Consider the following 19,256-nt stretch of genomic DNA (forward strand, 5'->3'; position numbering starts at 1 on the left):
GGAGTCTGGCGAGAGAAGTTCCCGTGCGGGACCGCTCTTTTTTTTTGCGCGCGGGCGTCTGTTGGGAGTCGCTGCGCGTGTTGTTGTGGGGAATACACACCAGATATCAACTGCGCTGATAGTCGGTACTGCCGAACCCAGCACAGCAGCAGGGTATGCCATTCTGCGCGGCAGATATGCGCGTATCTGCGCGATAGTTGCGCGTATATGCTTGTGTACTGGGGACATTCATGCGGAGAAGGCCAAGTAGATGGACTTTGTGTCTTCGCGCTATCGTCCCCGGCACAGGGGCGAGCACCCCTGGTCGTTGGCACACGCCGGCCGCGTTTTGGACGCGCGACTGTACTCCTCGTCCCTCCCGTTCAGTGACCTCCCTGCGTCCCCTCAACCTTCCGCCTTCTTGCGTCCACTCGGCTCTATCTACGCCGCTCTCTACGGATCTTCTCCGTAACCGCAATGGTTTCCCAGTTTGATGTTGGAACGTATGCTCCCCGCCGTCGTCCAGAGTTCCTGCTGGCTAGTCTACGCGCCGGATAGCCCGAGAGAGAGATGTGAGATAGGCTCCTGCACTTCCCCGCCTCTCAATCGCCGTCTTTCGCCTCGTACTGTGCTTCAGCAGGATCTGCCTATCTTTGAGCCTCTTTCAGTGCTAACTCGTCACTTTCTTCCATTAGACGTTGCTGGCAGCCGGACGACCTTGAGGGATGGACCGCTGCTGAGGTTACCTCCAAGACCATCGATGGCGACAAGGTCACTCTCGAGCTATGTCTTGCGAACGGAAATGTATGGCACACTTGCAATGTGTTGAAGCAGCTTCGGACTGAACATGTGCCATCGTTTAGAAAAATGTCGTTACTTTCACAACCGCAGACCTCGCAGATCAGAACAGTCCAAACCTGCCGCCACTCTGCAACCCGCCTATCCTCGAAGCCAATGAAGATCTAACAAATCTTTCATATCTCAATGAGCCTGCGGGTATGTTATGATTTTCCCTTTTTCGGACTTGTTGCATTACTTACTCTCTGGTTCCCCCCTATTTAGTTTTGCACGCGATCCGCATGCGCTATCAGCAGCTCAGTATCTACACATACTCCGGCATCGTTCTTATCGCGACTAATCCTTTCCAGCGCGTTGACAATCTCTACTCGCCTGAGATTATCCAGACATATTCCGGCAAACGGCGAGGAGAGCTCGAACCCCATCTGTTTGCCGTCGCCGAAGATGCTTACCGATGCATGATCCGCGAGAACAAAAACCAGACAATCGTCGTCTCCGGTGAATCTGGCGCTGGCAAAACCGTCAGCGCAAAGTACATCATGCGATACTTCGCTACCGTTGAAGACTCCGTCAAGCCGTACATGGAACTGAAGTCGGCATCCTTAAGCAAGACTGAGGAGCAGATTCTTGCGACGAATCCTATTATGGAAGCTTTCGGAAACGCAAAAACCACTAGAAATGACAATTCTTCTCGTTTCGGAAAGTACCTTGAAATCCAATTTGACAGTCGCCCTGACATCATCGGTGCAAAGATTCGGACTTACCTTCTCGAGCGGTCTCGACTGGTTTTCCAGCCCCCGACTGAGCGAAATTATCATATCTTTTATCAGATGTGCGCAGGGGCATCTGACGAGGAGCGTGATGCCTGGAAGCTACTTCCGGTAGAACAGTTCCAGTATCTCAACCAGGGTGGCGACCCCACGATTCCGAATGTCGACGACTCTAAAGAGTTTGCACTGACAAGATCGGCTCTCTCGACTATTGGGATGACAGAGGAGACACAATTCTCCGTGTTCAAGATTCTCTCTGCTCTTCTGCACATCGGCAACATTGAGATCACTGCCGGCCGCAACGACGCTAATCTATCATCCACTGAGCCGTCGCTTATACTTGTTTGCGATTTCCTGGGGATAGACCCATTTTTGTTCGCAAAGTGGATCACCAAGAAGCAAATTCTCACGCGAAGCGAGAAGATTATCACAAGCCTGAATTTCAAACAGGCCGTGGTAGTTCGTGATTCTGTCTCAAAGTATATCTATTCTGCGATCTTCGATTGGCTAGTGTCCATTACGAACAAAACTCTCGCCGCTCCGGATAGCAGTGTGAAATCATTCATTGGCGTTCTTGACATCTACGGATTCGAGCATTTCCAGCGCAATTCGTTCGAGCAGTTTTGTATCAACTATGCAAACGAAAAACTTCAACAGGAGTTCAATCAGCACGTTTTTAAACTAGAGCAGGACGAATACGTGCGAGAACAAATTGCATGGAATTTCATTGAATTCTCGGATAACCAGCCGTGCATTGATCTGATCGAGGCTCGTATCGGTATCTTGTCCCTTCTTGATGAAGAGAGCCGCTTGCCATCCGGTTCCGATGAGTCTTGGATTCAAAAGTTGTATAACAATTTTGAAAACGATCAGAACAAGAAGTATTTCAAGAAGCCGAGATTCGGAAAGACCGCATTCACGGTGCATCATTACGCTATGGATGTCACATACGAAAACGAAGGCTTTATCGAGAAGAACAGAGATACTGTCCCGGAAGAGCAGCTTGAGCTACTACTTTCATCATCAAATGAATTACTGAAAACGATTTTGCAGACATCCATTGACGTTGCCAAGGCGGAGGCACCGGCAGCTTCTACTCCTAGCAAACCGGGTCCATCTAGAGGGGGTGCCATGTCAAATCGAAAGCCAACACTCGGTGGCATTTTCAAGAGTTCTCTAATCGAGCTGATGGGGACAATCAACTCCACGAACGTTCACTATATTCGATGCATCAAACCAAACGAAGCTAAGGAATCATGGAAGTTTGAAGGGCCGATGGTTCTGAGCCAACTACGGGCTTGTGGTGTTTTGGAGACCATCCGAATTAGTTGTGAAGGATTTCCGACTCGCTGGACGTTTGACGAATTCATTGACCGATATTACATGCTTGTTAATTCGGCTTATTGGGTAAAGTCAGTTCAAGACATGGCGATGGCGATTTTGTCTTCTACTATCCAAGAAGCAGACCGGTACCAACTCGGCAAGACGAAGATCTTTTTCCGCGCCGGCATGCTTGCGTACTTGGAGAACAAACGATCAGCGCGTTTAAATGAGTGTGCTGTTCTGATTCAGAAGAACCTTAGGATGAAGTACTACCGCAAGAGATATCTTGAAGCGCGGGCTGCTACCATCTCGCTCCAAGCAGCTATCCGTGGCCACTTTGCACGTGACCGTGCCAGGAAGCTTCGACTGGAGATAGCGGCTACCACGATCCAGAAGTACTGGCGCTCCTACAATACACGCAAGTCGTATTTGGAGACTCGCAAGTCCATCGTCTTGATGCAGGCCGTGACTCGTGGCCATCTTCTACGGCGGAGTCTTCTCGAGAGACATCAGCGCGACGCTGCCCTAACAATACAGCGAATGTTTCGAGGCCATGTTGCGCGGACGAACTACAATGAGGAACGACGCAAAATCATTATCGCTCAGAATGCCGTACGCAGATGGCGTGCCAGGAGGGAACTCGCTGCGCTCAAGGCTGAAGCGCGTTCTATTAACCATTTCAAGGAAGTTTCTTACAAGCTCGAGAACAAGGTTGTGGAGCTGACACAAAATCTTGCGTCCCGTACTCAAGAGAATAAGAAGCTTTTAGCCCAGATCGATGTGATGGCGAGTCAGCTAACTGCGTGGCAAGAAAAACATAGTTCTCTGCAGGACTATAACCAAAGACTTGAAGTCGAGGCGCAAGCGGCGAACGCACATATGGCGAGAGCACAGGAATTTGAGAGGAAACTGACTGAATTGGAGGTCAAGTATCTTGACTCAGTCAGCAAATTGGAGGCGAACGAGGTAGAGGCGGACAAGCTTTCTGAACGACTTCACGCGCACTCTACGCAGCTGGAAGAAGCTCTTGCTGCATCGAAGAAGGAGAAGGAAGATGTGGAGATCACACTGAACGATGAGATCGGACGATTGAAGGAAGAAATTGAACGGTTGAATACACGAGCTACAACTATTGTGGTGAACGGCGATGGTCAACGTGGAGCACCGAACGGTCTTGTCGCCGTTCAATCTACAAAGTTGAGCCGGCCACTTAAGCGTCACAGCACCAACAGCACCTCTTTTAACGACTCTGAGAAGGGACTCCTTGTCGCCAAGGATTTCAATCCTCGACCTGCTTCAATGATTTCGGCTCCAGTTACATCGCCCGGCTACTTTGCCGCGTTCGGAGATGCTCAGAAAGACGAATTTTATCAGCAGGATACAAGCGCCGACAGGGAGATTGAAGAGATATTGGAGCGCGCCGAGGCTATCGATTCCGAGATTTTGGAAGGTTTAATTGGCTCGCTGAAGACTCCACAGCCTTCTGGACAGAATCCTGCTAGCGCTAACGAGGTTTTATTCCCGGCGCATATCATCAATCTTGTAACTTCAGAAATGTGGAGACTGGGATTTGTGAAGGAGTCAGAACAGTTGCTTGCTGGTGTCATGCAGACTATCCAAGATCGCGTGATGTCGTACCAGGGCGACGATATTATCATGCCGGGAATGTTCTGGCTTTCTAATGTTCACGAGATGTTGTCGTTTGTTTGTCTGGCTGAGCTGAGTATCATCGAGAATGTGCAGAACACGAACATGGGCGAGCTGGAGTTCCAGGAGTATGAGCACCTGGTTGGTCTGGTGAAGCATGACTTGGAGAATCTCGAGTTCAACATCTATCACACATGGATGAAGCGCTTGAAGCGGAGCCTGTCGAAAATGATCATTCCTGCAGTTATTGAATCGCAGTCGCTACCCGGATTTATCACAACCGAAGGCAATCGATTTTTCAACAAAGTCCTCGGTACGACGGCCGCGCCAGCGTTTAAAATGGACGATTTGTTGAACTTCCTGAATCGCGTCCAAAAGGCGATGAAAGTATTTTATCTTGAGCCAGAGGTGGTCAGACAGGTTGTTATGGAGCTGTTACGACTCGTTGGAGTGACAGCGTTTAACGAGTTGCTACAGCGACGAAATTTCCTCTCTTGGAAGCGCGGATTGCAAATCAGCTACAACATCACGCGAATTGAGGAGTGGTGCAAGAGTAACGGCGTGCCCGAAGGTCCGTTGAAGCTTGAGCACCTAATGCAGGCTACGAAGCTTCTTCAACTGAAGAAGGCGACGCTAAGCGATATCGATATTATCTACGATATCTGTTGGACGTTGAGTCCGGCGCAGATTCACAAGCTTATCAGCCAGTATCAAGTTGCCGATTATGAGATGCCGATCAGCTCCGAGATTTTGCGAGAAATTGCCAAACGGACACTGACGAAAGAGCAAGATCCTCTTATGCTGGAATCTGTACCACTTGACGACAGTGGGCCGTACGAGATAGCGGCGCCTAGGAACTTGACAGTTCTGGAGACGTACATGCCGGCTTGGCTGCAGGTTCCAACGCTCAAGAGACTGGCAGAGTTGACAAGCCGGAATATTAAGGGGTAAAGAGAGCAGAGTGAGTTTTATATAGTTTGACGACATTGATGTACTGTACATTTAGAAAGTAAGATAATGAAGATACGTGTTGAGAAACTGGGACGGGTTGATGAGTTTTTGATAGCGCGATGACCAACAATAAATATGATGCTGAGGAAGTTGAAAGCAAGTCTGGAGTGAGCGCTCTATTAAACGAACTACACGATATGATAAGGAAACTTGCGGTATCCATCTATAGAGCGTATATCGGCGCAGTTGTGGCAGCGCCGTCGAATACGACCCAGTTTTGTATCGGCTGCTCCTTACGGGCCAGAAAGTTTAAAATATCTTGAGCTAACACACCACCCAAGACTGCAGCCACGGGAGAGAGCTCTGTGCCGATGCTGGCGGCAAACGAGACGCAGAATTCGCGAGTGATCATACTGGCAGGTAGCTCAAGGTCGCGCGTAGCCTGCAAAACAAACTCCTGGAACGCAGCAAATTCTTCAATAGTTCGTGGTTTGTCCTGGTTCTGAGAGAGATAGTTCCACATAGCTGAGAGTTTTAGTATGCGCGTCTAAGGAGGTGGACAGAACATCAGTGTTACGTACCAAACGTGGCTGCCAGAACGGGAGAGACCTTGAGCTGCTGACGTGGGCGTAATTTCGACAGCGCCTTAGACGCCATTGACTCTTTGAGAGACTTGTAAGACTCTGTTTTGGTAACCGTTTCTGTGATCTTCGGACCTTCGCGCTTCCATGTGACGTCGACGACGGTACGCGTTTCTGTCTCTGGTCCGATCTTGGTCGCGATGTTTGACCGGTCTCGCTGGCTGCGGCGAGTTAGCTTGTCCCAACTCATGTAGGTAACTGACAATGACATACATTGTGTAAGTGTGTATGATGAGATCGACGAATATAAATCCGTATAAGCCGATATCACCGGCAGCATAAAAAGGTGTCGAGTGTATCCTGCATTTGGCATTTATATCCAGCTGCGGATCAACCGCTGTGTCAGTGAAGGCCTCGGTAGTGCTCGTTATAGATCGCAAGGATAAATACCAGATTTTTCAGCTGAACATCCACCGCAACAACAACGTCAAAGTTTCCAAAAAAGTCGGCATGTTTAGTTGATATATCGTCAGGATCTGCAGTGACATTAACTCTAGGATTGAGTAGCCGAATACGTTCTAGTGATGCCTCAGCTCTCTGCATACTTTAGGTTAGTCATTGGAGCCGGCGAAGAGACCGAGGAAACGCACATACATTTTTCCCAATATCTGACTCTTCAATGAAAAATTGCGCGCCAAGATCCTCTGAGGAAACAATCGCGTGGTCGATGATTGTTAGAGCGCCGATGCCTGCAAGAACAAGATTCTTTGCGACTTCGTTGGACAGCGCCCGACATGAAACAAGCAACACACGTGCTGCTCGCATCCTTTCATACATGTTAGTACTCGCATATCATGAGATTATGAGGTGCCATGGGCAGAAAGTACCGTTCCTGGGCCTCGATACCCCAGAGTCGGATCTGGCGATCATAGAGGGCAATCTCATCTGCAAGCTCGTTCGTTAGCTACCGGCGTCAGAATTGACAACTAAGAAGAGTATATATGTTTTCGCACCTGCAGATATTTGGACCGCGTTATTTGAAGCCATATTGATCGTGATCGGGTCGAATGTCACGAACGGGCGCGTCGTTGAAGTGCGAGATCCGCCGCGACGTGGATTTTGATGGAGGTTCCGCAAAACCGCGACTGTCGTGTACGAAGTTTGCAACTCAACGACTACTACTACTAGACGAGTATGATACCGATTCTGCTATACTCATCTGGCAATCAGCTAGTCACACAAGCAAAAATGGTGTTTGGATATTTTGTAGGAGCAACGGACTGGCGCCCGGTGGACAGAGCTGTAAGCGTTGCGCTTGTACATCAAGCGCCGCGAATATTGCACCGTGGCTTATCGCCACTGCGCATACCCGCAACACAGATATTCTGCACTACTAGGTCCCACAACAGCTCTCCAGCTAACCAAAGTTTGCAGCCGTAACCGCTGCGCGAACACTGCTGGCAATCGCGACGCGGTCAGAAGACGCGGAGCTATGAGCACGTTCTGCGTACACGCCGGCACGGGAGTTTCGTTCGCGCCATCGTTACTATACTAGATATCCCCAGCGTCATCCTACGGTCTGACGCTTTCCTCCACAGCGCACAATAATGTACCCGCTCGGTCCCTCTCCCGCCCCCGTTTCTGCCGTCCGCGAGTCGTACCGCAGTCCGGCCTCGGCGCAGAACACCATCGACAGGCTTCGCCGCCTGCTGCACCGGAACCCGTCCCCCGCTGCCGGCGCCGAGACCTCGTCCACTACGCCCAACACCTCCGGTGGCGGCATCGGCGGCCGCTACCGTAGAACCCGCAGTACTTCTGGCCTTCACCGCACGGCATCTATCCGAAGGCGATATCCCCATGCAAGTACAGTATACTCCACATCGGCATCTAAGAGACGGCGGTGTGATGAGGACGCGACTGTGCCGCGCTCTCCGGCAGAGAGGCCCGAGCAGCTCCAGATGACACTCGGGTACTGCGATGGAGGCTGGCATTCAGACGACTATCTACCCTATAACGCACTGATGTCCGACTCTTCGGTATACTGCACTCAGAAATCAAAGTGCAATATGATTCTCCGGCACGAAAGCAATCGACCGTTCGCGTTACATTCAATCACAATCAAGGCGCCCAATAGAGGTTTCACCTGTCCGGTACAGCAAGGACTTGTATTTGTATCCATGAGCAAAGATGACCTACTCCTGCGGACAAAGTATCACGACCAGCAAATCGCCATGGCTTCTACAAGGCAACCAAACGACATTTACTCCGCTACTCCACTATACCGACCAAGTTCATACTACTCCTCTCGCCTGCCTCTTCCTCCGCTGGGACTACATCGAGGCCGCTCACCTACTCTCTCAGGGGATTATCGGTTTTTGAATACCGGGATCGATAGAACCAGTTATCCCTATGTTGGTCACAGCGACAACAACTCCTCGAACAGTTTCAATATGACCGATGAAGATGATGAATACGAGATCGAGGTTTATAGTGATGACGTAGATGGCTCAGCTGCTACTCAGGACCCACCCCTTGATGATGAGGACGATGAGGACGATGAGGACGACGAGGACGACGAGAATTATGATAATGATGAGCAGATATACGACGGCAGTCGCCACACAACTAACATTTACAGCGGCGGCGTCGGACGTCGATATCGCTCGCGACCGACTCTATATGCACAGCTTACATCTGCCAACGGCGGCTCGACTACAAACTTGCATGACACAACAAACCACCACCTTGCATCAATGGTGCCTCCACGCCCGACCGAGTCCAGCGGTTCAAACTTGAGCACTCATCTGTTTGGTCGTCGTCAACCATTACATTCCTACGCCTACATGCCACCCGCAGACTCTAACACGAGCCAAAATTTGCGATTACACAGAGAAGAAAGGATAATCAACACCGATAATATTGTACCTTTACCACCGGATCCACCTTCCAGCTATTCTGATCTGGGTGTCAATGACTTAACACTGCCAAGACAGCCATGGATTACTAATCCCATTCCTACTGTGTCATCTGCTCCTGCCATAACAAATACCGCCCGCATCGCTGGCTCCATCGCTGCTGAATCGCAGTCGTCATTACCAGACACGTCGAGCGAGTCGAAGGACGCGGATCACGGAACAGAAACTGCTCCAATTACGTCTCTACCGCATACGGATTCTTTGGTTCTTGAGCCTGTAGCCAATTTCAAAATTCCAGATACGAAGCTCAACTGCACCATCACATTTGATTCTCCTTTGTAAGTTTGAGTCCAGATATCTACTCCCTATCTTGTCTTTGCTAATGCCATCTAGATCCGCGCGATACGTATATATCAAATTTTACAGTACAGATCCTGCTCGGAATATCGATATTCAGAGCATTCAGGTCAATGGTTTCATAGGCGTACGCTCGTTTCCTGTTATGCAGTTCCGGTAACAAGACATGCAGAAGTGAATGTATTGAAATGTAACACAAACTTCTTGACATTATACTGCGCATAGGCGTTCTTTTCTGTCATAGCAAGCTAAAGCCAGCCACATGTCCTCAATTTATATTTACATTACATCAATCAAGCCTATAGCGTTCGTCAACGCAATACACAGTATTCTTGAATCTGATAGCATATTGCTGGCTGAGTCAAAGAGTAATATCGTACACACATGTCATGAATCGTTACATTACCGGCCGTGCCGTTTTCGACCTGTGCGCCGGGGTTTGCCGCTACTAATTATTCCTCCGCTCGACCCAGCGTCATCGTTTCCCATGTTGCCAGCACCTTGTAACTTCAGCCGTTTGCTGAAATCGTTCACGGCGCTGCTCACTACTGTAGGTGCTGTAGAACTTCTTGAATCACCACTGCCTCGTTCGCGATCTCGGTCTCGACCACGAGTGCGGTCGCGGTCGTGTTCACGTTCACGCTGACGATCTCGTTCCCGTTCCCGTTCGCGGTCGCGCTGGCCTTCAGCTTCACGTTGACGGTCTGCTTCACGCTGCCGATCGGCTTCTCTTTGCCTGTCGATCTCCTTCTGACGCTCGATCTCCTTCTGACGGTCACGATGCCGCTCTCTCTCGCGCTCTCTCTCGCGCTCTCTCGCACGCTCTCGTTCTCGTTCTCGTTCCCGCTCGCGCTGACCTCCTCGTGGGCGTTTACGAGGACGATCACGATCGCGGTCGCGGTTCGATCTGGCATCAACCTCTTGGCGCGTCTGGCTTGCATGGCTGTCTCTGACTGCGTCGGTCAACATTCTGCTTTTGGAATCATGAGAATCTTTCGCGCTGAAATCGTTTCCAGGACTATCAAATGAAGTATTGTTTCCGTCAAGTTTATCCCGCTCGTTCCTCTCAGTCTTATGATCGTCACTTTCACGTCGTAAGTCGTTGCTGCGTCGATGATCGGGCTCGCGAAAAACAGGATCAGCAGACGTTGAATAGGTAGCTCCTCTGTCATACCCAAGATCATTTACTTGCTCACGCGCGCTGCTGCTCTCCTGAGAGCCAGAGCGTGGATTTTGCTTGTGGACCAAATCTTGCGTCGCCGTCTCTCTTTTCCCAGAGTTCGAGAAACCTTCCCTCTGCGACACCTCAGGAATAGCAGCTACTCTGGAAGCAGTTGTGACGGAAGAGTGCTCCAGATGCTGCTGCCGCAGTGACGACTCTGTAAGCTTGGGCTTCGGTTTACAGTCTCCCGGAAAGCCATCGTCATCCATGTCATCTATATCTGCGTCCAGACCTAAGTCGATTCCGAAGTCATTAGACGGTTGTCTTTTAAATATCCTCGGAGGCTGCAAAGATGGAAAACTGTTGGGGAGTTTGGAGATATGCGCTTCGGATTGTACCACCGTCCTGGCTTCCGGAAATTGTAAATGTTCGTCGATAGAAGCTAGTGATTGTTTATCGACACTTGTTGGCATTCCAACATTCGATTGCTGAGTCGACGACTCAACACTCTTTATATTATTAATTGTTGAATGACGATCCGGCTCATCTTTTAATTTCACGCTCTGGTTCTGCTCGTCATGAAATTGATTGGGGAGTTCAGATGTTGAGTCCAACTCGGGAGACGACTTGTTGATTACAGTCGTGTGTGAGGACTTCGTAGGTCGCGACTCGTGATTGCCTTCCAGTATTTGGCTCTGGTTGTTGACTATGCATTCTGAGCTATCACCATATCGCTGAGTACGACCCTGCCATTGCATTTGGTGTCGTGACTGGTCCCGTCCATTCCATGTACCGTCATGTCCAGGAACCGCATGTTGATCAGCCACATTCTGAGAGTAAGCTCCTTGTATTGGTGTGTGTCCATTACTGATGTGTTCTTTCGCCAGTCGCTCACGTATACTTCGTGGAGCGGTAGGAGCATTCAACGGCGCCATGGCTCCTCTAGAGCGCTGTGTCTCCAAAACTTTGCCAGTTGTTGATCTTTGTATTTCGCTTCTGCTGGCAGTCGCCCCAATTTCAAGATTCGAAGTCCCTGAACTATTATTGAAGGGCTGTCCAGATGCACGCACATCATCTCTGCCAGCAGATAAGTCATTATCAGTCGTACCAGCAACAACAATAGCAGCACTTGTTCCGAGATCTCGATGCCGATAGTTAATACTATGAAGATTGCTATTAAGGTTGCCGTTCTGATACTTTAAATAGTCGTAGTTATATCCATCTCTGCTACCACCGTTGGCACCGTTGGCGTAATACGCAGCATTATTGCGAGAAGCTTCGTTGTAGTTCATGTAATATTGTTGCTCCTGCCCGTGGTAGTAATAGTCGGTATTCGGCAGCACACTCTCGTGCGCGCCATAACCTACATATCGATCGTTCCAAGTGTGCTCTTGCTGTCGCTGATTCTGGTTCCAGTATCCGTAATTACCGGCATTGGGGAGCGCTTGATTCATAGGAAAACCTTTTATAAAGTAAGTAATTAGACAAGCTCTGGACATAAGGAAGTGAAATATGCATGGTGCTCGGGAGCCACATTTATGACACGAACAAAACAAGCAGGAAGGCTGAGAGCAGTAACATGGAAATGCAAACACTGTACTTGATATTGCCGTAGCACAAATAGAAATGAAAGCAAAATCAGAACACCTGCAGCAATTTTTGATCATACCGTTGTTACCAGAAGACATCATCCAGCCTGATCCTTGCATTCCCAGCCCATAACCCCCATAGCCTCTGTTCATAATAGGCTCGGGGCCCATCGTATTACCGCTTGCCATCAAATCTTGCTCGTCTGGGCGTCTGATCTCGCCAGAATTCGCCGCATCATTCATCTGCCAACATTAATGGTCAGTAACTGCCGTGATGACATCACCCACAGTAGAAGAACATACATTGTACACGACTGCTGTAAAATTAGACTTCGAAGGTGAGGATGTCTTAATCGAGGGTGCTGATATTCCGAAATGCTGATTTTCATCTTGGATATTGCTAGGCTGGGTGCCGCTTTCTGTATTGATGATAGAGGATACGACAGCTGCAACCGATTCAATGTCTTCCCTAGCCGGTAGGACAGAAGGTGCTATCGCAACGCTCGTAGATTCCGGTTGTAGTTGCGGCTCGTTCTGCTTCTTGGCATCTTGTAGCTGCGCATCTCGGGCGCGCTTTTCAGCGTGTTTGAGAAACACCGATATAGTCGTTCGCAAGGACAAATTATCGGAAACGTCACTAGGTGTCAATGGGGAGTGTCCACACTTTGGACATGTGGTGGGCAGGTCTGCACGACCTAATCAGTGTTAGTTTTCAACCACCTCAGCATGTAATAACAGTTCGAAGGTCACACACATGAACCGCAAATGATGGCCTCGCAGCAAGAAAGCTTTCCGGGATTCCTTGCTAGTTCCTTGCATATCGAACATTTGAGTCGTTCAGGTATCCTGTCTCCCTTGTTAGAAATTCGCCGCCGCAGCATCAAAAGGGAAACATACGCCAGCGCGATTTCGGTGCGACCAGTATCAAGGGGCGTCATGGTAACCTTGCCATGCAGTCGCTATCGTATTGCAAAGCGAGATATGGTGTATCATACAGCGGCGAAGTAAAAATCAAGGAAGTATCTTAATCTGCGACAAGCGTCACCTATATATCTGGCGTGTCACCTGGCACACAACGTGTAAGCGCAGCGACGTAATCAGAGAGGGGTTTGTGCATAGTGGGTTAGGGCGACGCTGGCCGGAACTTGTAAAATGGGTAGTCCATTGAAGCACTTCGCGAGAACTTTGCGGACTAGATTAGGTCTAGCTAGACAGAATTATGCACAATAATATTTACGAAACTTTAACTATTTGGCCCGTCAGTATCCTCTCCGATCAGCGGTTCTTGGTTTAGCTCTAATAATGTTGTCAACACGAAGCAGCAGCTCTGCAGCCTCGGACGCGCTTGAGACAACAGCCCTCTTCAACTTATAGCTCTCGACAACACCGGCCTCTCGCATATCGATAATCCGTCCGTTATCTAGGTCCAGACCAGAAGTAGTCATTCCATTGTAAATAGCCGATCGCAGCTTTGCGATTAGCTCGCTTGAGTCAAGACCCGCGTTATCCACCAGAATCGTAGGCAGCTGTCTTAAAGCACGGCCAAAGGCCTCAATCGCCAATGCTCGCTTGCCGTCCTCGTTCTGTGCTGCATTCTCAACAGCTTTGGACATAATCATTTCTGAGCAGCCGCCGCCAAGAACAGTTCGCGTTTCAACAACCGTTTGGGACAGCACCGACAAAGCGTCATGCAGGGATCTATCTGCCTCGTCAAGCAGCTGCTCAGTGGCACCACGCAGAACGATAGTGCACGCCTCTCCTGCAGCAACACCAGAAAACTTTAGTAGAGTATCCTCGCCAATCATAATTTCTTCGATGAGGTCGCAATGTCCAAGTTTGACCAACTCCGGATGATCAAATGTAGACGCAATTTCGCCTCCGGTGACAAGTGCAAGTCGCTCAATGCCGTCGAAATCGGCATGCTCGATAGAAACGATCCCAGCATCCGCAAAGAGCTGTTCCGGCCAGTTGTAAATAAGCTGTCGGTTAACAAAGCAGTTGATACCATGAGCTTTGATCTTATCAACTTTTGCTCTCATTTTCTCCTTCTCTGCCCGTTCGAGTTCAGCAAGCTTACTGGTACCTTCGACTTTTACCCGAGCGCCAAAAATTTTCACTTTGTCTGTATCCATTGGAGTGTTTGCGATTAGAATCTTGGCGTTCTCTAACCTCTTTGGCTGATTTACTCCGATCTTCTTGTCCAAAATGAAGCCTTCGTCCAAGTAGGAATCGACGAGACGACCGCCAGACTTCTTGATAATTTGAATATGGTCCAAGTTGGTTGACCCCTTCAAGCGAAGAACAGCGTCCACGGAAAGTTCAGCGAAGTGATCTTTGTCCTGACTCAAGATTTTGGAGCTCAAAGTAGTTTTAGCAATAGCCAACAAGTCTTTGCGAAAGTTTTCCGGATTCTTGCCGTTATCCACTGCAGCTTTTTCAAGAGCTGCAAGAGCAGCTGCGGACGCGATTCTGTAGCCTTCGATGATCGTCTGAGGATGAATCTTTCGGTCGACAAGCTTCTCGGCTTCACGGAGAAGTTCGGCGGCAAGAACTGTGACGGAAGTGGTGCCGTCGCCAATTTCATCATCTTGAACTTTGGAAATATTGACCAAGACTTTTGCGGCCGCATTATCTAATGCAATGGATTTGAGGATAGTCGCGCCATCGTTTGTAACAAGAACCTCTCCTGTAGAAGCGGATTGTAGCAATTTGTCCATGCCTTTCGGACCAAGCGTTGTTTTCACAAGATCACCGACAGCAATAGCGCCAACAAAAGCAGATAGACCTGTTAAGTATAAACGATCAGCATGTTACAGTTCAAAAGATCAAAAGTCGCTGTAGACGTGTGGATGACTTACGCGCATTCTCGGCGCGCTCTTCGGTCACTTGATCCCCGAAAATTTGAACAGACTAAACAGAAATTAGTATCACAGCAAGTACAAAACAAGGCATATTGAAATAATCAAAACGCACTCACCATCTTTGCAAGAGATGCGCACGCGATTTGAAGGCAAGTATATGGGATCTAGAACTACAGACGCGACAGAAAACGCAGAGGTTCGATGCAGTGCCCAAGTTTCTCCGGGTAACTTCGTCTCACGTTCTCGAAACGACAAGCACAGGTTTGCAAAAACTTGTGCTTCATTCTCTACACAACAAATACTCTAATATGATTACTGGAGTTTGTTAAAACGCAAATTGCTAAACTGCGACGTGGTAGCATGCCATATTCTTAACAGGGACTGGCCCGTCTGATCTTACGTAACGTATGAACAGTGATCGATCAAGACACGTACAAACCAAAGAAACTAGTGCGTATATCCTTGAATACAGATTGGGGGCAACATGTTCAAGGTCCATCCAGCTCATCAAAGCCTGTAGATCAAGCAATAAAGCCTCTCTGTGTAAAGATTTATTGTACATTGACAGAATTGCAGTTATATTGCAGACCCAGCGCAATTTCTTTTGTACACGAGTGACATAATTACGATTAGTCTCTGGCAACAAAAAAAGCCGATTCCACAACAAATATCTGCTCAGACAAATTTAAATGTTGAGTTTCTGTCGCTTCCAGTGTCTCCTCTTCGTGTTATATCTACGGTCATACTGTCAGCACCGTACAGAACCGAGTCGAAACATCTATAATGTATAAAGCACCTACCTGATGGTGTTACCAGTCTTCAGGCGGAACCACTGGGGCACGCGTGAGTCCTGCTTCTGCGCCTTCGCAAGCTTGACTTTCGTTCGGAAGGATTTCTGGCTCTGCATACAGCGTTAGTCGCAGGAACGTCGAATGTGCAATAGATCATTATTGCAGCAGTAACATCACTTATAAAAGCGATAATGAATTCATACCGGCATGATGTTCGGAGAGTCGAGCGATGCGGGGGGGTAGAGCGCTACGGGTCGAGTTGGGAGAGTTCAAGCAGCGGGAACAACTAGTCTCGCTGCGGCTGGACTGTGGCAAGCCGGGGCGTGGTACTGAAGCGCGCGTGACTGCGTTTAGCCCTAAATCCATATTTGGGAAACCCTAAGGCCGCGTATCGCGCTAGCACGGCCCCACGCCGGTTTCTACAAGACCCGCAGTATTCACAGCGCTCCGCCTGCGTAAGTCACGTTTGTCCTTGCAGTCTTTGAATGCCGCCGACCGTCAACCGTCAACTCTTCTCCTGGTTCATTCGACACTTGCGAGCAAACTACACTTTATTCTGAATTGCGATCCGCGGTACTATATTTTAGCCACCCATCTTCTGACAATTGGGGCGGACGGCCGTTCAAAAACCCGCGGCGACAGCCGACAGCTTGCTCAGCTGGGGCTTCTCTCTGACTGTCGACGGTGGACTTGGCAGCCGAATACAATGGCCAGGGGTCGCCATGCGATGCCCCTACTGTGCGCTAAGTGTAAACAGATTCATACAATACGAACTCTAGATGCGACATGTCACCGCAGCACTGCTGAACACCACTCGCTGGTCTTTCAGCCGCTGCGCAAAACAATTGCGCCTTTGTAAGATGATAGGCTTAGTGACAAGGTGCTCAAGAGCAAAGGCGATTGCTTCTGGGCACATAGTGTGCAGCTTTGTGACGCCTGTCGACAGTCAGAGTCATATTCGATCGAGCTTGAGTCAAGTAATTTGGCCCGAGGGCGTGACACTAAACTCTGTCCGAGAGCGTATGTCAGCACAACAAGAGCGCCGTGCGCAGTTCGCACTCGGAAAGTCAGCAACACAAGCCCGCACCCTGGCTGCGCTGCTTGTGGCAACGCTGCCCACCGGTCCGTGGCCACTGCCCAGCAGTCAACGCTAACCCAGTCAGCTGCCGTCAGCATTCAGATTGCGACAGACAGCGTTCAAAGAGCGCGAAGAACTGGAGCTCGCTCGCAGACGCGGGCAGCAGGGGCTCAAGTCCACAACCCCACCGCATCACGAAACATGCTGAGCACGCGGGGTCGGGACTTCGCGTCGTGGCGCCTTGTCAGCATCCGCCGCGCAGGTCTGGCCGTACCTCGCCAGCGGCGGGCCTTGCGTAGAGTTCGCAAAAGTTGCGCGGTTGAGCGCACGGAGAAAGGACAAATGCGAAAACCGAAGGATATCGAAACCTTAACCGTGCGGCTGCTGCTCTCTATCTTGTTTGTGTCCAATTCCGCCTTTCGCATTTACATCAAACCTTAGTTGGCAGCGATGGCCGTGACGTCGATACTTGTGCGGCGTTCGGGCAAACTAGTCTCACGTCCGCGACTTATCTATCTCCACCCTGGCCTTCTACATATTTTATCTCTGCCACCCTCAGTTCAATTGCCATCAGCATCGCCGCCGTTGTCGCTTCACGCCTGCTTCTGTGGATACTACCACACAGGAACTAATTGCCCCGTGAACTGCGAGTGCGTCTATCTTGTGCTGTCTATCGTTGTCTGGCTAACATTGTCCCCTCTTTGCGCAGAAGACCACAGGTTTACGTTATATACGCCATTCAGCTCCGATGAGCAAAGCTCCGATGAGCAAAGCAATCGTCACACCGTCGTCCACGTACGAAGAGAAGCACGTCGCTGATCCCGCCACCGACAGCGGTAGCAGCTCGCTCGCCGACAAGGCTGAGGAGGCAACGTCGCCGCCATCGTCGTCCAATAATCTTCCTAAGGATGAGGTTACCAAAATCGACCATTTCGCTCACCTCCCCCCTGAGGAAGCTGCAGTTTTGCACGCTCAGATAGACATACCTACTGCGAAAGTAACATTTTTTCGCTTGTACCGCTATGCGACTAAGGCCGATGTTGCACTGCTGCTCGTCGGAGTGTTTGCTGCTATTGTCTCCGGCGCACTGTTCCCGTGTATGACTATCATCTTCGGCTCGCTCACCCAAACGTTCACCAACTATTTTGTTTACAATGGCTCGAGCGACACTTTCCAACACGACATTGACAGATTCGCGTCATATATCGTGTATCTAGGCATCGGTGAAGTGGTTTTTTCTGTCATTGCCACTGGCGTCTTCATTGATCGTGGAGAAGCATTAACGGCTCGCTTGCGCGCGCACTACCTGGAGGCTGTCCTTCGACAGAATGTGGCATTTTTTGACAAGCTTGGATCGGGAGAAGTCACGTCTCGAATCACTGGTGATACGAACCTTATTCAGGAGGGTATATCGCAGAAGGTTTCTTTAATCGTTAGCGGGATATCCACATTTATCGCTGCTTTCGTTGTTGGCTTCATCAAGTCATGGAAGCTCACTTTCATTTTGATGTCGGTCGTTGTTGCCATCGTTGGTACCATGGGCTTTTTATCAAAATTTATGGCCAAGTATGGTACGTTGTCTCTCGAGGGCTACTCGGTTGGTGGATCGTTAGCCGAAGAAGTTTTTTCTAGCATTCGCAACGTCCAGGCATTTGGTATTCAAGAGCGCTTAGCCCATGAGTACGACAAGTACCTCGTGATCACTCGAGTATGGGCCTTCAGACAAGGTCGTACGCTGGTATGCTGTTCATTATCATATACTTTTTCATTCTCGCTTCTGTCGCACCTTGAGCTAACGGTTATAGGGAATTATGATCGGCACGCTGTGGTTTTACGTCTTCTGTGATTATGCTCTTGCGTTCTGGCAAGGTTCTCGCTTTGTTGTGTCCAATACTGTTGGCTTGAGCTCCATTGTTTCAGTCCTTATGTCGTTACTCATTGGTGCATTCCAGCTTGGTCAAATGGCTCCTCATGCTCGCAGCATCGCCAGCGCTTTAACGGCAGCAGCCAAGATCTACTCGACTATTGACAGAGTTCCTGTCATTGATTCTGCATCGGAAGAAGGCGAAATACTCAGCAATATCAAAGGCGACATCGAGCTCAAGTCCGTCAAATTTATTTATCCGTCCCGACCAGATGTTACCATTTTGGAAGACATGAACCTCAAAATCCCTGCTGGCAAGACTGTTGCCCTTGTTGGATCCAGTGGCTCAGGAAAATCAACTATCATCGGCCTTGTCGAACGTTTTTATGCCCCCATCTCTGGTCTTTTGACTCTTGATGGCCATGACGTTACAAAGCTAAACACCCGTTGGTTACGTCAGAATATATCTCTTGTTTCTCAGGAACCTACTTTATTCGCTTGCTCAGTGTATGAGAATGTCGTTCATGGTCTGATTGGCACAGAATTCGAATCTGCAGATGACGAGAAAAAGCGCGAACTGGTTGTCGCGG

The 19,256-nt window shown here is 49.4% G+C and overlaps 7 protein-coding genes across 7 annotated transcripts in view; 3 read left to right on the forward strand and 4 right to left on the reverse strand.

The window, feature by feature from the left end:
- The first annotated feature begins 262 nt into the window (after window positions 1-262).
- V1518DRAFT_433785 (P-loop containing nucleoside triphosphate hydrolase protein) lies at window positions 263-5,623 on the forward strand. The gene is made up of 4 exons (XM_066906234.1): window positions 263-482; window positions 675-783; window positions 843-975; window positions 1,042-5,623. Exons 1-4 carry the CDS (start codon window positions 457-459, stop codon window positions 5,466-5,468), a joined length of 4,695 nt encoding a protein of 1,564 aa, XP_066759150.1. The 5' UTR covers window positions 263-456; the 3' UTR covers window positions 5,469-5,623.
- On the reverse strand, window positions 5,479-7,557 carry V1518DRAFT_418112 (uncharacterized protein). The gene is made up of 7 exons (XM_066904465.1): window positions 7,063-7,557; window positions 6,937-6,994; window positions 6,704-6,875; window positions 6,500-6,646; window positions 6,323-6,432; window positions 6,050-6,270; window positions 5,479-5,993 (listed from the first exon to the last, which is right to left on the reverse strand). Exons 1-7 carry the CDS (start codon window positions 7,094-7,096, stop codon window positions 5,692-5,694), a joined length of 1,044 nt encoding a protein of 347 aa, XP_066759151.1. The 5' UTR covers window positions 7,097-7,557; the 3' UTR covers window positions 5,479-5,691.
- On the forward strand, window positions 7,358-9,701 carry V1518DRAFT_418116 (uncharacterized protein). Its single transcript, XM_066904466.1, has 2 exons — window positions 7,358-9,302; window positions 9,358-9,701. Exons 1-2 carry the CDS (start codon window positions 7,657-7,659, stop codon window positions 9,479-9,481), a joined length of 1,770 nt encoding a protein of 589 aa, XP_066759152.1. The 5' UTR covers window positions 7,358-7,656; the 3' UTR covers window positions 9,482-9,701.
- Window positions 9,486-13,142, reverse strand: V1518DRAFT_418118 (uncharacterized protein). The gene is made up of 5 exons (XM_066904467.1): window positions 12,970-13,142; window positions 12,827-12,918; window positions 12,376-12,767; window positions 12,153-12,315; window positions 9,486-11,945 (listed from the first exon to the last, which is right to left on the reverse strand). The coding sequence occupies exons 1-5, from the start codon at window positions 13,008-13,010 to the stop codon at window positions 9,724-9,726; spliced, it is 2,910 nt and encodes a 969-aa protein (XP_066759153.1). The 5' UTR covers window positions 13,011-13,142; the 3' UTR covers window positions 9,486-9,723.
- Window positions 13,143-13,221: 79 nt separating this feature from the next.
- On the reverse strand, window positions 13,222-15,172 carry V1518DRAFT_418121 (chaperonin Cpn60/TCP-1 family). The gene is made up of 3 exons (XM_066904468.1): window positions 15,050-15,172; window positions 14,931-14,982; window positions 13,222-14,857 (listed from the first exon to the last, which is right to left on the reverse strand). Exons 1-3 carry the CDS (start codon window positions 15,050-15,052, stop codon window positions 13,332-13,334), a joined length of 1,581 nt encoding a protein of 526 aa, XP_066759154.1. The 5' UTR covers window positions 15,053-15,172; the 3' UTR covers window positions 13,222-13,331.
- Window positions 15,173-15,208: 36 nt separating this feature from the next.
- V1518DRAFT_418124 (60S ribosomal protein eL39) lies at window positions 15,209-15,989 on the reverse strand. The gene is made up of 3 exons (XM_066904469.1): window positions 15,928-15,989; window positions 15,734-15,834; window positions 15,209-15,667 (listed from the first exon to the last, which is right to left on the reverse strand). The coding sequence occupies exons 1-3, from the start codon at window positions 15,931-15,933 to the stop codon at window positions 15,619-15,621; spliced, it is 156 nt and encodes a 51-aa protein (XP_066759155.1). The 5' UTR covers window positions 15,934-15,989; the 3' UTR covers window positions 15,209-15,618.
- Window positions 15,990-17,550: 1,561 nt separating this feature from the next.
- The window catches only part of V1518DRAFT_427906 (P-loop containing nucleoside triphosphate hydrolase protein), a gene marked incomplete at both ends in the record, with an annotated part of 4,149 nt that continues 2,443 nt past the window's right edge, over window positions 17,551-19,256 (forward strand). The window contains 2 exons of the mRNA XM_066906065.1: window positions 17,551-18,540; window positions 18,608-19,256. The exon at window positions 18,608-19,256 is cut by the window's right edge and continues 587 nt beyond it. Of these exons, the coding sequence (XP_066759156.1) occupies window positions 17,551-18,540; window positions 18,608-19,256 (1,639 nt within the window). The remainder of the gene's footprint in view (window positions 18,541-18,607) is intronic.

Source organism: Limtongia smithiae, assembly GCF_038497785.1.
Source record: "Limtongia smithiae strain NRRL Y-17922 unplaced genomic scaffold V1518scaffold_7, whole genome shotgun sequence".
Classification (NCBI taxonomy): Eukaryota; Fungi; Ascomycota; class Lipomycetes; order Lipomycetales; family Lipomycetaceae; genus Limtongia; species Limtongia smithiae.

What these genes read in the sequence shown, in the direction of transcription:
- V1518DRAFT_433785 (XM_066906234.1), top strand. Translation starts at nt 457, where the DNA reads ATGGTTTCCCAGTTTGATGTTGGAAC. An exon ending in TATGTCTTGCGAACGGAAAT is followed by an intron (nt 784 to 842) that starts GTATGGCACACT and finishes GCCATCGTTTAG; the next exon opens with AAAAATGTCGTTACTTTCAC. An exon ending in ATATCTCAATGAGCCTGCGG is followed by an intron (nt 976 to 1,041) that starts GTATGTTATGAT and finishes CCCCCTATTTAG; the next exon opens with TTTTGCACGCGATCCGCATG.
- V1518DRAFT_418112 (XM_066904465.1), bottom strand. Translation starts at nt 7,096, where the DNA reads ATGGCTTCAAATAACGCGGTCCAAATATCTGCAG. An exon ending in AGTCAGATATTGGGAAAAAT is followed by an intron (nt 6,647 to 6,703) that starts GTATGTGCGTTT and finishes TAAAGTATGCAG; the next exon opens with AGAGCTGAGGCATCACTAGA. An exon ending in ATCATACACACTTACACAAT is followed by an intron (nt 6,271 to 6,322) that starts GTATGTCATTGT and finishes AACTCGCCGCAG; the next exon opens with CCAGCGAGACCGGTCAAACA.
- V1518DRAFT_418116 (XM_066904466.1), top strand. Translation starts at nt 7,657, where the DNA reads ATGTACCCGCTCGGTCCCTCTCCCGCCCCCGTTTCTGCCGTCCGCGAG. An exon ending in ATCACATTTGATTCTCCTTT is followed by an intron (nt 9,303 to 9,357) that starts GTAAGTTTGAGT and finishes AATGCCATCTAG; the next exon opens with ATCCGCGCGATACGTATATA.
- V1518DRAFT_418118 (XM_066904467.1), bottom strand. Translation starts at nt 13,010, where the DNA reads ATGACGCCCCTTGATACTGGTCGCACCGAAATCGCGCTGGC. An exon ending in CGCACCGAAATCGCGCTGGC is followed by an intron (nt 12,919 to 12,969) that starts GTATGTTTCCCT and finishes CAAGGGAGACAG; the next exon opens with GATACCTGAACGACTCAAAT. An exon ending in GGCCATCATTTGCGGTTCAT is followed by an intron (nt 12,768 to 12,826) that starts GTGTGTGACCTT and finishes AACACTGATTAG; the next exon opens with GTCGTGCAGACCTGCCCACC.
- V1518DRAFT_418121 (XM_066904468.1), bottom strand. An exon ending in AGAGCGCGCCGAGAATGCGC is followed by an intron (nt 14,858 to 14,930) that starts GTAAGTCATCCA and finishes TATACTTAACAG; the next exon opens with GTCTATCTGCTTTTGTTGGC.
- V1518DRAFT_418124 (XM_066904469.1), bottom strand. An exon ending in AAGACTGGTAACACCATCAG is followed by an intron (nt 15,668 to 15,733) that starts GTAGGTGCTTTA and finishes GTATGACCGTAG; the next exon opens with ATATAACACGAAGAGGAGAC.